The 11,903-nt window shown below is 48.1% G+C and overlaps 1 protein-coding gene and 1 non-coding gene across 2 annotated transcripts; both read right to left on the bottom strand.

The window, feature by feature from the left end:
• Positions 1–1,791: 1,791 nt before the first annotated feature.
• PRR30 (proline rich 30) lies at positions 1,792–3,315 on the bottom strand. The gene is given in 2 exon segments (XM_078349670.1): positions 1,792–2,957; positions 2,960–3,315. Coding segments are annotated over 2 exon segments (1,236 nt in total). The 5' UTR covers positions 3,171–3,315; the 3' UTR covers positions 1,792–1,932.
• A 34-nt stretch (positions 3,316–3,349) lies between these two features.
• On the bottom strand, positions 3,350–4,223 carry LOC100406150 (uncharacterized). Its single transcript, XR_013526721.1, has 4 exons — positions 4,096–4,223; positions 3,794–3,846; positions 3,609–3,661; positions 3,350–3,485 (listed from the first exon to the last, which is right to left on the bottom strand). It is a non-coding gene; the product is annotated as an uncharacterized LOC100406150 (transcript).
• Between the last annotated feature and the right edge of the window lie 7,680 nt (positions 4,224–11,903).

Raw genomic sequence — 11,903 nt, 5'->3', positions numbered from 1 at the left:
TGGCTCACGCCTGTAATCCAAGCACTTTGGAGGCCAAGGCGGGTGGATGACCTGAGGTTGGGAGTTCAAGACCAACCTGACCAACATGGTGAAACCCTGTCTTTATATAAAAATAAAAAAATAAACCTGACTTCAAATACTGAATACATCACTTCCTTGTATGGGGAAACTCTGTCATCCTTAACACCCACCTCCCCACAATAGGCAGGAACGGTGTCTGCCATTCCTTTTCTCAGGGTTTCACACTCCTGCCCTGGTGGCTTGGTGGGTGGCTAGCTACTTTGCTGGCCTCAGAGGGAGCATTTCAGCTCCTGGGCAGTTATCTTCTGCACCTGACACTCCATCCTCCTGAGGGCACCCTCGGGTTTCTGATGAGGACCTCTGTGCACTCCTGAGAGTGAGCTCGAGGGATATCCTTCCCTGCAGGGAGACACCCCTCCTGCATCCTCATTAACGTAAGGTGCACCCAGAGGAATGGGGCAGTGTCTGCATCTTTGGGGATACCAATATCTGCCCCCCTGAATTGAATTAGATGTGTGAAGGGCCTGGCCCAACCCTCTACACATCTCCTTTTTTTTTTTGAGATGGAGTCTCGCTCTGTTGCCCAGGCTGTATTGCAGTGATGCGATCTTGGCTGACTGCAACCTCTGCCTCCAGGGTTGAAGTGATTTTCCTGCCTCAGCCTCCCAAGTGGCTGGGATTATAGGTGCCTGCTACCATCCCTGGCTAATTTTTGTATTTTTTGTAGAAATGGGGTTTTGTCATGTTGGCCTGGCTGGTCTTGAACTCCTGACCTTGTGATCTGCCTGCCTTGGCCTCCCAAAGTGCTAGAATTACAGGCACGAGCCACCGCACCCAGCCCTCCTCTGCACATCTCAAGTCCCCAGGCCTGTGGGTCCATTGTCCTCCTTGGATACATGGCACCTGCTTTTCTGGCCTTTCTGTTTCCTTTGACACCATACTCCCCAGTCTTTTTTCTTTCTTTCTTCTTATTTATTTATTTATTTTAAGAGACAGACTCTCTGTCGCCCAGGCTGGAGTGCAGTGGTGCCATCTTGGCTCACTCAACCTCTGCCTCCTGGGTTCAAGCGATTCTTCTGCCTCAGCCTCCTGAGTAGCTGAGATTACAAGCGCCTGCCTCTATATCTGGCTAATTTTTGTGTTTTTAGTAGTGACGGAGTTTCACCATGTTGGTCAGGCTGGTCTTGAACTCCTGATCTCAAGTGATATGCCCACCTCAGCCTCCCAAAGTGCTGGGATTACAGTTGTGTGCCACCACACCCAGCCTCTTTTTTTTTTTTTTTTTTTTTTTTTTTTTTTTTTTGAGACAGGGTCTTGCTGTCACCCAGGCTGGAGTGCAGTGGCGTGATATAGCCCATTACAACCTTGAACTCCTGGACTCAAATGATCTTCCCATTTCAGCCTCTTGAGTAGCTGGTAGTACAGGCATACCCCACCACACTCAGCTAATTTTTTTATTTTATTTTTTTTGGAGAGACTGGGTCTTCCTATGTTGCCCAGACTGGTTTGAAACTCCTAGTCTCAAGTAATCCTCCTGCTTCAGCCTCCCAATGTGTTGGGATTATAGGCATGAACCAACTCCTCCCCCAACCAAGGGTCTTGTTGGGGACTGGCACCCCTATAGTTATAGCCACTCATTCTGTGGACTCAGCAGGACACAAACATAAGTTTCACAGGGCCAGACTTTATTAGATACACAGAAGGCTGAATGGGGCCTTGGTGCCCTTGGTCCTCTTCAGTCAGGAGAGAGGAGACTCCACAAGGGGCTCCCAGGGTTCAGGGCAGGAGAACACACCTGACCTCCAGCCAGCCAGCCCTTCAGGGTGTCTCGGGGACTCCCTGAGATCTGGGGCCTGGTTGGGAGAGTGGCATTTGGAGGGGGTGCTCCAGGGAGCCTCCATGGCTCTGGAACTAGACTTGTGACTTTTGGAGAATGAGTTCCGGAGAAATTGACCTCTTTGGAGCAGGGGCAGGCCTGGGCTTCGGGGAGGTAGTGGCCTGTTTTGGTGTCCGAGGTACAGGCCCGGAGAAACATGGTGGGGAGTTCGGTGGTTGAGGGCCTGCAGACCTGAAGCTCCTGGTCTGGGGGTCTGTGCCTGGGGCTGGGTCTGCCCAGGCCTGAGCTGCTGGAGGCTGAGATGCTCCGGATGGATGCCCACAGGCCTGAGTAGCCTCGCCCTGAGGCCCTACTTCCTTCAACCTTTTTTCTGGCAGCAGATGCAAGGCCCTGGCCTGGCCTCGAGGTAGGCGGAGGCCAAAGCCGATGCCTATTCGGAGTGGCCCAGATTCCTGGCCCTGCACACAGGGCTGTAGTTGAGGGAAGGCAAGCAGCCGGGGTCCAGTCTTGTACTTGGGCATGGGGCAGGAGGGGGTGCAGGGCCGGAGACACACCAGGCACACAGGATACTCCACGACTGGGGCCTGGCCAGCTCTGCCTAGCCACAGGCGCTGCAAAAGCAGTAGCCGCAGGTCGTGTGCTATGCGGTGGTGCCCCAGATGAACCACCAGGGCCTGGGCCAGGGCCCCTGGGTCCCTGAAGTGTGCAGGATCCTTCTCGATTGGCACGCATCTCTCCACCACCCCAGCGGACCCGGAGCCGGTGTCCCTGGACTGATGCCAGTGCCATGTCTGCCGGTTAGAGTGGAGCCTATGAGAAGGTAGGCTGGGGCTTAGGGAAGTGAGTGTGGAGTTAGGCAGGTTTTCGGGCTGGGAAGGAGACTGGCACCGTAAGTGGGGAAGGGAGGAGTTCTGGAGCTGGGAGGGAGAGAAGGAGGGGCTCTGAGGAGGAGAAGGGTATAGCCAGTGGTTCAAGGGAGAAGATGAATGTGGACAGGAGAGAGAGAGGTGATTCTGGTGAAAGAGAGTAGGGGAACTTGGGAGAAAGAGAGAATAGGGATGTGGAGCTAAGTCAGAATTTGAGGCAAAAGAGCCGAATGGAAGCCAGGAGAAGGGGATGCTGGTGGAGGTGAGGATGGGGGATGGAACTGAGTGGAAGAGAATGGTGGGTGAGAGGAAGGGAGGGACTGATGGGGAGAGAGAGGCTGTAGGTTGTGAGGAGAGGAGTCCACAAGTTGTGAGAGGCCCCAAGGGGAGCGCCTAGGGAGCACTGAGTTCTGTGGCAGCACCTGGTCCTTGTTTCGAGGCAACATCGCCTTGAATCCAGAAGGGACTGGGCAACAAAACCAGGGATGAGAAACCTGGCAGAGTCAGGCCCAGTATCTCTGAGGTCAGCTGTGCCTGAGAAATCAAGGCCACCTTCTGTGTGCAGAGGGTGGCTTCAGCCTGGTGTGGGTGCAGGTGCTGGTGGCAGGCCAGCCCTCCAGCACCAGGCTCTCTGGGTGTTCAGGCAGGAGCATGGGACTCAGCTTGACTTCTCAAGTCTTTGCAGTCAGCCATTGATGAGGGATGTACAGGGATGGAGAATCACAGCTGCCTCTTGGGAGCTGAGGGACAGCAGCAATTATCTGGTGGGGCAGAGAGGAAGACAAAGCCATAGGACCTGGAGAGAAAAGAGAGAGCCCAAGACACTGGGAGAATTGGTCCATTTCCAGCTCTGCCTCATGTCCCTAGTTCCAGGCTGAACTCACCAAGACTTTTAATCCATGTCACCTTTGGGATCAAAGGAACTGGCAGAATGCTCCTGGGAAGGTGAGAAGTGGGGAGGAGAGGAATAAGGAGGAAGGGAGAGTAGGATGGAGTTGGAGGAGGGGTTCAGGGGATGGGGCTGAGATGGGAACATGAATTGAGGTGTTCTGGTGCTGGGAGCTCTTACCAGTGAGGATTCCTCTGGACTGTTTCTCACAGGCACTTCAGCATTGAGAGGATCTGGGTGAGAGAAGCAGAGTCAACAAATGGTGGCTACACCTCTCTTTCTTCCCAGCATCTAACCCTAACTCGGGTTTCTGTCTGAGCCCTGAGTTTTGCCCTCAGTCCTCCTTTAGCCAGGTGGAGGCCTGTGGTACAAGCTTTTGTTCTCCTAATCCTGACTTGGGGGTTCTGCAAGCATCCCAGTGTTCTGCCACTCTGGTTCCTCTGACTCCTTGTCGCCCCTAATGCTGATGTCCTCTAGCTCACCCTGGCCCAGGTGGAGATGGCTTATTATACCCAGCAGCAGCAGAAATGGGGCCAGCTGGTAAAAGCCTCTGGGAGACTGGGACTTTGTCTAAGGGGTGACACCAGGGTCGCCGCCCCCAATGGGAGCTGGGGGCCCCATTCCCTGAGTTGATTTCTCCCTGGCGGCATGTGCCTATGTCATAAAGGTCAGGTGATGACATCATAAAATCTCCTCCTCTGGACTCTGGGACTTTCTTCCTAGGTCATCCAAAGGCTGGCCCTGGATAAAACTGTGAAGCAGACAAAATTGTTCAGTGCACTCAGTTTCTCCTTCAAGCCCCTCTACTCTTGGGCCACATACTTTACAGCTCTGACCGCCTCCTTCATCTATTGCTCTCCCATCCACACAGGCTGTCTGGGCTGAGCTGCTGCACCACACCTATCTCCCCCTTGGGATATACCTATTATATATGGCTTTTTTATTTTTTATTTTTTGAGGCGGAGTCTCGCTCTGTCGCCCAGGCTGGATGGAGTGCAGTGGTGCAATCTCAGTTTACTGCAACCTCCGCCACCCAGGTTCAAGCGATTCTCCTGCCTCAGCCTCTCAAGTAGCTGGGAATATAGGTGTGAGCCACCATGCCCAGCTAATTTTTTGTGTTTTTAGTAGAGAAGGGATTTCAGTGTTAGCCAGGATGGTCTCCATCTCCTGATCTCCTGATCTGCCCACCTTGGCCTCCCAAAGTGCTGGGATTACAGGAGTGAGCCACTGTGCTCAGCCATATGTTTTAATAACTATTTTATTAACCATTTTATTGGGATATAATTCACATACCTTGCAATCTACCCATTTAAAGAGTACAAATCAATGTCTTCTAGTATATTCACAGGGTTGTAGAACCATCTCCACAATCTAATTTTAGAACATTTTTGTTCCCCCAAAAAGAAATCCTGTACCTGTTAGCAATTGGTCCCCACTCTTCCCCCAGCCCCTGGAAACCACAAATCTACTCTGTTTCTATAGGTTTGTATATTCTAGACATTTCATATAAATGGAATTATACAATATATAGTCATTTGCATCTGACTTCTTTTAGTTAGCATGTTGGCAAAGTTCATTCATGTTGTAGCATGTATCATTGCTTTATTCCTTTTTATTGCCAGATAATATTCCTTTGTATGGATATACCATATTTTGGTTATCCATTCATTAGTTGATGGACATTTTGGTTCTTTCTACCTTGTTTTTCTTTTGAGATGAAGTCTCACTCTGTTGCCCAAGCTGGAGTGCAGTGGCACCATCTAAGCTCACTGCAACCTCTATCTCCTGGGTTCAAGTCTCTTGCCTCTCCTGCTTCAGTCTCTTGAGTAGCTAGGACTATAGGCACATGACACAATGCCAGGCTAATTTTTGTATTTTTAGTAGAGATGGATGGGGTTTTACTATGTTGGCCAGACTGGTCTTGAACTCCTGACCTCGTGATCCACCTGCCTCAGCCTCCCAAAGTACTAGGATTAGAGGTGTGAGCCATCCTGCCCAGCCTGGTTATTTCTACTTTTTAGCAATTATGAATAGAGCTGCTATGAATATTCTTGTATAAGTTTTATGTGGACATATGGTTTCATTTATCTTTAGATATGTAGGAGCAGAATTGTTGAGTTACATGACGAATCTATATTTAACATTTTGAGGAACTACCAAACTGTCTTCCAAGTTGGCTGTACCAATTTCAATCCCATCAGTGAGGTATAAGGGTTCCAATGTTTCCTTATCCTTACCAACACATGTTGTTGCCTGTCTTTTTGATTTTAGCAATCCTAGTAGGTGTGAAACGGTATGATATTGTGGTTTTTATTTACATTTTCCTGATGACTAATCATGTTGAGCATCTTTTCATGTGCTATGGGATATTTGTTAATCTTCTTTGAAGAATTGTATATTCAAATCCTTAGCCTATCTTTTTATTTTTTTAATTAAAAATATTACACATTTTTTTCTTTTAAAGATGGGTTTTCACCACGTTGGTCAGGCTGGTCTTGAACTCCCAACCTCAGGTGATACACCCGCCTTGGCCTCCAAAGTGCTTGGATTACAGGCGTGCACCACCACGCCCGGCCTAGCCTATCTTTTTAAAAGCCAATCACATTTAGCAGTGGGGGTTGTATACCAACGTCAGTGACCTATCTTTTTTTTTTTTTTTTTTTTTTTTTGAGACAGGTAGTTTTGCTCTTGTTGCCTAGGCTGGAGTGCAATGGCACGATCTCGGTTTGCAGCAACTTTGGCCTCCCTGGCTCAAGTGATTCTTCTGCCTCAGCCTCCAGAGTAGCTGGGATTACAGGCATGCACCACCACGCCTGGCTAATTTTGTACTTTTAGTAGAGACAGTGTTTCTCCATGTTGGTCAAGCTGGTCTTGACCTCGGCCTCCCAAAGTGCTGGAATTACAGGCATGAGCCCCCTTGGCAGGCTCCCCTCCCCTCCTCATCCCCCTGACAGAGTTTCACTCTTGTTGCCCAGGCTGGAGTGCAATGGTGTGATCTTGGCTCACTGCAACCTCTGCCTCCCAGGTTCAGGCGATTCTCCCGCCTCAGCCTCCCAAGTAGCTGGGATTACAGGCACCTGCCACCACCTGGCTACTTTACTTTTATATTTTTAATGGAGAGGGGGTTTCACCATGTTGGTCACTGATGACCTTAGGTGATCCACCAGCCTCTGTCTCCCAAAGTGCTGGGATTACAGGCCTGAGCCACCAGGCCTGGCCTGTTTTAGCTTTTCTTGCTTGCTCTTGTGTCTTGTCTAAGAAACCATTGCCTAACCCAAGGTCACAGAGATTTGCTGTTTTCTTCTAAGACTTTTACAGTTTTTGCTCGTACATTTAAGTTCATTATCTATTTTGAAGGGTTTTGTTTTGTTTAAGGAGCAGCATCTCACTTTGTCACCCAGGCTAGAGTTCAGTAGTATAATCATAGCTCACTGCCACCTTGAACTCCTAAGCTCAAGGGATCCTTCTGCTGTGGCCTTCCCAAAGGCTGGAATTACAGGCATGCAACACCACACGCGGTCCATTTTGAGTTAATTTTTATATATGGTGGGAGGTAGAGGTTCAAGTTAATTCTTTTGTATGTGGATATCCAGTTGTCCCAACATCATTTGCGAAAAGACTTTTTCACTAGCTTGGGCAACATAGTAAAACCCATCTTACCAAAAAAAAAAAAACAAGAAAGAAAGAAATTAGCCTGGTGTTGTGATGCATTCCTATAGTCCCAGCTACTTGAGATGCTGAGGTGGGAGGACGGCTTGAGGCCAGGAGTTGGAGGATACAGTGAGCCAAGATCGTGCCGCTGCACTCCAGCCTGGGTGACAAAGAAGAAAACCCTCTTTCAAAAACAAAACAAAACAAAAAGGCTATTTCTTCCTCCATACAATTTTCTTGGCACTCTTGTGAACAAATCAGTTAACTAGTGTCATTACTTTCCTGTTGCTCCCATAACAAATTACCGCATATCTAGTGGCTTAAAACGACACAAATTCATTATTTTACTTCTCTAGATTAGAAGTCCAACATGGGTCTCACTGTGCTAGTAAAACATATGTTGGCAGGCTGCCTTCCTTTCTGGAGGCTGTAGAGAAAGTACACGTCCTTGCCTCTTCCATCTTCTGGGGGTTTGTGGTCCCCCTCTTACAGCTTCAAAGCCAGCATCCTTGTATCTCTATGACCATTCAGCCATAGTCACATCTCTCTGACTCTGAACTGTTCTGCCTCCCTCTGCAACTTTTAAGGACTTTTGTGATTACACTGGGCCCAGCCAGATAATCTGGGATGATCTCTCTATTTTAAAGTCAGTTGAGCAGGGCATAGTGGCTCACTCTTGTAATTCCAGCAAATCAGGAGGGGGAGGTGGAAGGATCCCTTGAGCCCAGTAGTTTGAGGCTACACTGAGCCATGCTCATGCCACTGCACTGCAGCCTGGGTAACAGAGCAAGACTCCGACGTTTTTTGTTTGTTTGAGACAAAGTCTGGCTCTGCCGCCAGGCTGGAGTGCAGTGGTGCGATCTCGGCTCACTGCAATCTCTGCCTCCTGTGTTCAAGCGATTCTCGTGCCTCAGCCCCCGAATAGCTGGGATTACAGGCACATGCCAACACACCCAGCTAATATTTGTATTTTTAGTAGAGTAGGGTTTTCACCATGTTGGTCAGGATGATCTCAATCTCCTCACCTTGTGATCTGCCCACCTTGGCCTCCCAAAGTGCTGGGATTATAGGCATGAGCCACCGGGCCCAGTCAAAAAATTGAATTCTTTTGTTTTAAATCATAAGCACAATTTTTTCGTACCTAAAATAAATATACATTTCTTTTTTTTTTTTTTTTTTTGAGACGGAGTTTCACTCTTGTTTCCCAGGCTGGAGTGCAATGGCACGAACTCGGCTCAATGAAACCGCCACCTCCTGGGTTCAGGCAATTCTCCTGCCTCAGCCCCCTGAGTAGTTGGGATTACAGGCATGCGCCACCATGCCCAGCTATTTTTTTTGTATTTTTAGTAGAGATGGGGTTTCACCATGTTGACCCGGATGGTCTCAATCTGTTGACTTCGTGATCCACCTGCCTCAGCCTCCCAAAGTGCTGGGATTACAGGCTTGAGCCACCACGCCCTGCCAATAAATATACATTTCTAGTCAATGTTTAAATATCCCTTATTGTCTTATAAATGCTTACCAATTTGTTTGAATGAAAAGGCAAATGTAGGCCAGGTGGGGTGGCTCATGCCTATAATCCCAGCACTTTGGGAGGCCAAGGCAAGATTGTTTGAGCCCAGGAGTTCAAGACCAGCCCGGGCAACATGGAAAGACCACATCTCAATTTAATATTATTTAAACTTTTTCTTTTTTCTTTTTTTTATTAAAGCATTTTTTTAAAAAATTTAAATAGAGATGGGGTTTCTCCATGTTGGGCAGGCTGGTTCAAACTCCTGACCTCAAGTGATCCACTCACCTCCCAAAGTGCTAGGATTACAGGTGTGAGCCGACACGCCTGGCCTAAAAATTTTAAAACAAAACTAAAGCCAAATATGCCCCGTGCATTGTGAATCCTTGATAAAACTCTTAACTTTATTTTAATTGATAGGTGCCCCCTCGGTCTTTTTCCTTGGAGCTATTCTGTGCACAGACTTGCTCATTTGTCCTTGTGGAGTCTGCCACTGTCTTCACCACCATATTCTTATCCTTGTAAACAAAGGCAGCAGATCTCAATCAATTAGAGGTTGATTTTGCCAAGGATGAGGACCCACTAGAGGAAAAGAAGCGCAGCACATCAGGATCTGAGACCTGGGCACAGTAGAACCTGTGGGTTTGGGGAACTTTAATATTTACAAGAGAAAAAGCAAGCAGGGGCAGGGCACCGTGGCTCACACCTGTAATCCCAGCACTTTGGGAGGCCAAGATCATTGCTTGAGCCCAGTTCAGGCAATAAAGCGAGACCTGGGCAGCAAAGTAAGACCCTGTCTTAAAAAAGAAAGAGAGAGAGACAGGCAGAGAGAGACAGAGAAGGGGGGGCAAAAAAAAAAAAAAAAGCGGGGGGGCCGGGCACAGTGGTTCACGCCTGTAATCCCAGCACTTTGGGAGGCCAAGGCGGGTGGATCACGAGATCAAGAGATTGAGACCATCCTGCTCAACATGGTGAAACCCCATCTCTACTAAAAATACAAAAAATTAGCTGGGCATGGTGGCACGTGCCTGTAATCCCAGCTACTCAGGAGGCTGAGGCAGGAGAATTGCCTGAACCCAGGAGGTGGAGTTTGCGGTGAGCCGAGATCGCGCCATTGCACACTCCAGCCTGGGTAACAAGAGCGAAACTCCGTCTCAAAAAAAGAAAAAAAAAGAAACCCCATCTCTACTAAAAATACAAAAAATTAGCCGGGCGTGGTGGTGCATGCCTGTATTCCCAGCTACCTGGGAGGCTGAGGCAGGAGAATCACTTGAATCCCGGGGGTGAAGGTTATAGTGAGCCATGCTGAAGCAGGAACGGCTGTGAGAAACAAACCTCTGAAACAGGGAACTGGGAATGAAGGGTGATTTATTCAGCCAGGAGCAAGGTGGCATAGCTGCCTAACAGCCACACTCAAGCTCACGGAGAAAGTCCCTGCCCTTTTAATGGCTTACATGTGAAAGGGTCTTTGGCTTACAACTCCAGAATATACACGTGAAAGGGTCTTAGGCCATGGAGTAGGCGTGGGATATAGTTACTTAGGTGGAGGTTTGATCTTATTTAAGTAAAAAAATGCCTTCCAGAAAGATTCCTCCACACCAGGCCTGTGATCTCTAAAAAGGCGATTAAGGTGGTGCCCGGTCTGCCAGCCTCTACTTCTCCTATTGAAATGCAGCGTGGAAGTCAAGGCGGGGATGGTCTTAGATGCTTAAGGGTGATTAAGGGTCTACTCCCTCAGTGTCACTGCACTCCAACCTGGGCGACAGAGTGAGACTACATCTCAAAAAAACAAAAAAAAAGAAAGAAAGAAAAAAGAAAATAATTCTGTTATTCAAAAATAACAGCAAAAGTAGAAACAAAAGTATAATGTAATTAAACCCCTTGTACATACCACCAGCTTCAAAAATTACTGGATGGTAGTCCATTATGTTTTATCTGTATCTCCACCCTCTCCCTCAAATTATTTGGAAACAAATTCAGGATGTCAGATATAATCTGCAAATATTTCTGAAATTATCTCTAAAAAGGGACTTTTGAAGAATTAAGATCGCAGTAACATAATTACAACAAAATGTACAATTCCTTAATAAATATTTAATCACTGCCCACATTATTGCAATTGCTTTGTAATTGTTCTCCGTTTCCTCATTTGAGTTAAGAGTCAAAGGTTCATAATGTGGAGTTTCTTGTTAGGTATCAATTTTAGGAATGGCAGTTAATTTTTTTTTAAGGTATGCAAAATGTTTCCATGAGTCCACAGTCAAATGTATCAAAAAGGTACTGTGTGCACCAGTTTCCATTTGGAAGCTGTCTGCTCCAGAGCTGATTTGACAGTTTCCCTTCCACACTGCAGAAACCCTCTCTTCCTCCCCATAAGCCGGTTTTGGCTTTTCCCAGGTGGCTCCCTCACTCCCTCTGCTCCTTTCGGAGAATTCACTGGGAACCGTCTTCCTCCTTCCTTTTCTTCTCTCCTTCTCCACTTCTTCCTGCCTCGGCAGACTGACCTGTGTGGGCTGCACCTGTGACATTCCAGCAGGCCAGTGGCACCTCCGCACCTGGCCACTGACCCCTGGATCACATGGCCCTAGACTCTCAAAACCCAGACCCATGCCTCTGGCAACCAGTCCCTTGCATGGGGCATGTAGGCGAGGGCCCAGGACCCCAGGTCTCGGCAACAGTTCCCTTTACCCTGCCCCCACCCTGCCCCTACCCCAGGAACTTTTCAATGGCAACTCTTACCTCCTTTCTTTCCCTTTTTTGCGTGTGTGTGATGGAATCTTTCATACTTAATAGTGCAGTTGCAAAAAAATTAAAATGCTTTTTTCCATGAGATCAAAGATGTCTACTCTTACCACTTCTTTTTTATTTTTTTATTTTTTTTGAGACGGAGTTTCGCTCCTGTTACCCACGCTGGAGTGCAATGGCGCGATCTCGGCTCCGCAACCTCCGCCTCCTGGGTTCAAGCAATTCTCCTGCCTCAGCCTCCTGAGTTCCTGGGATTACAGCACGTGCCACCATGCCCAGCTAATTTTTTGTATTTTTAGTAGAGGCGGGGTTTCACCATGTTGACCAGGATGGTCTCGATCTGTTGACCTCATGATCCACCAGCCTCGGCCTCCCAAAGTGCTG

The sequence above is a fragment of the Callithrix jacchus genome, chromosome 14 (assembly GCF_049354715.1).
Source record: "Callithrix jacchus isolate 240 chromosome 14, calJac240_pri, whole genome shotgun sequence".
Classification (NCBI taxonomy): domain Eukaryota; kingdom Metazoa; phylum Chordata; class Mammalia; order Primates; family Cebidae; genus Callithrix; species Callithrix jacchus.
The sequence above is the reverse complement of the archived record's forward strand: the minus strand, read 5'-3'. Positions and strand labels throughout refer to the sequence as shown.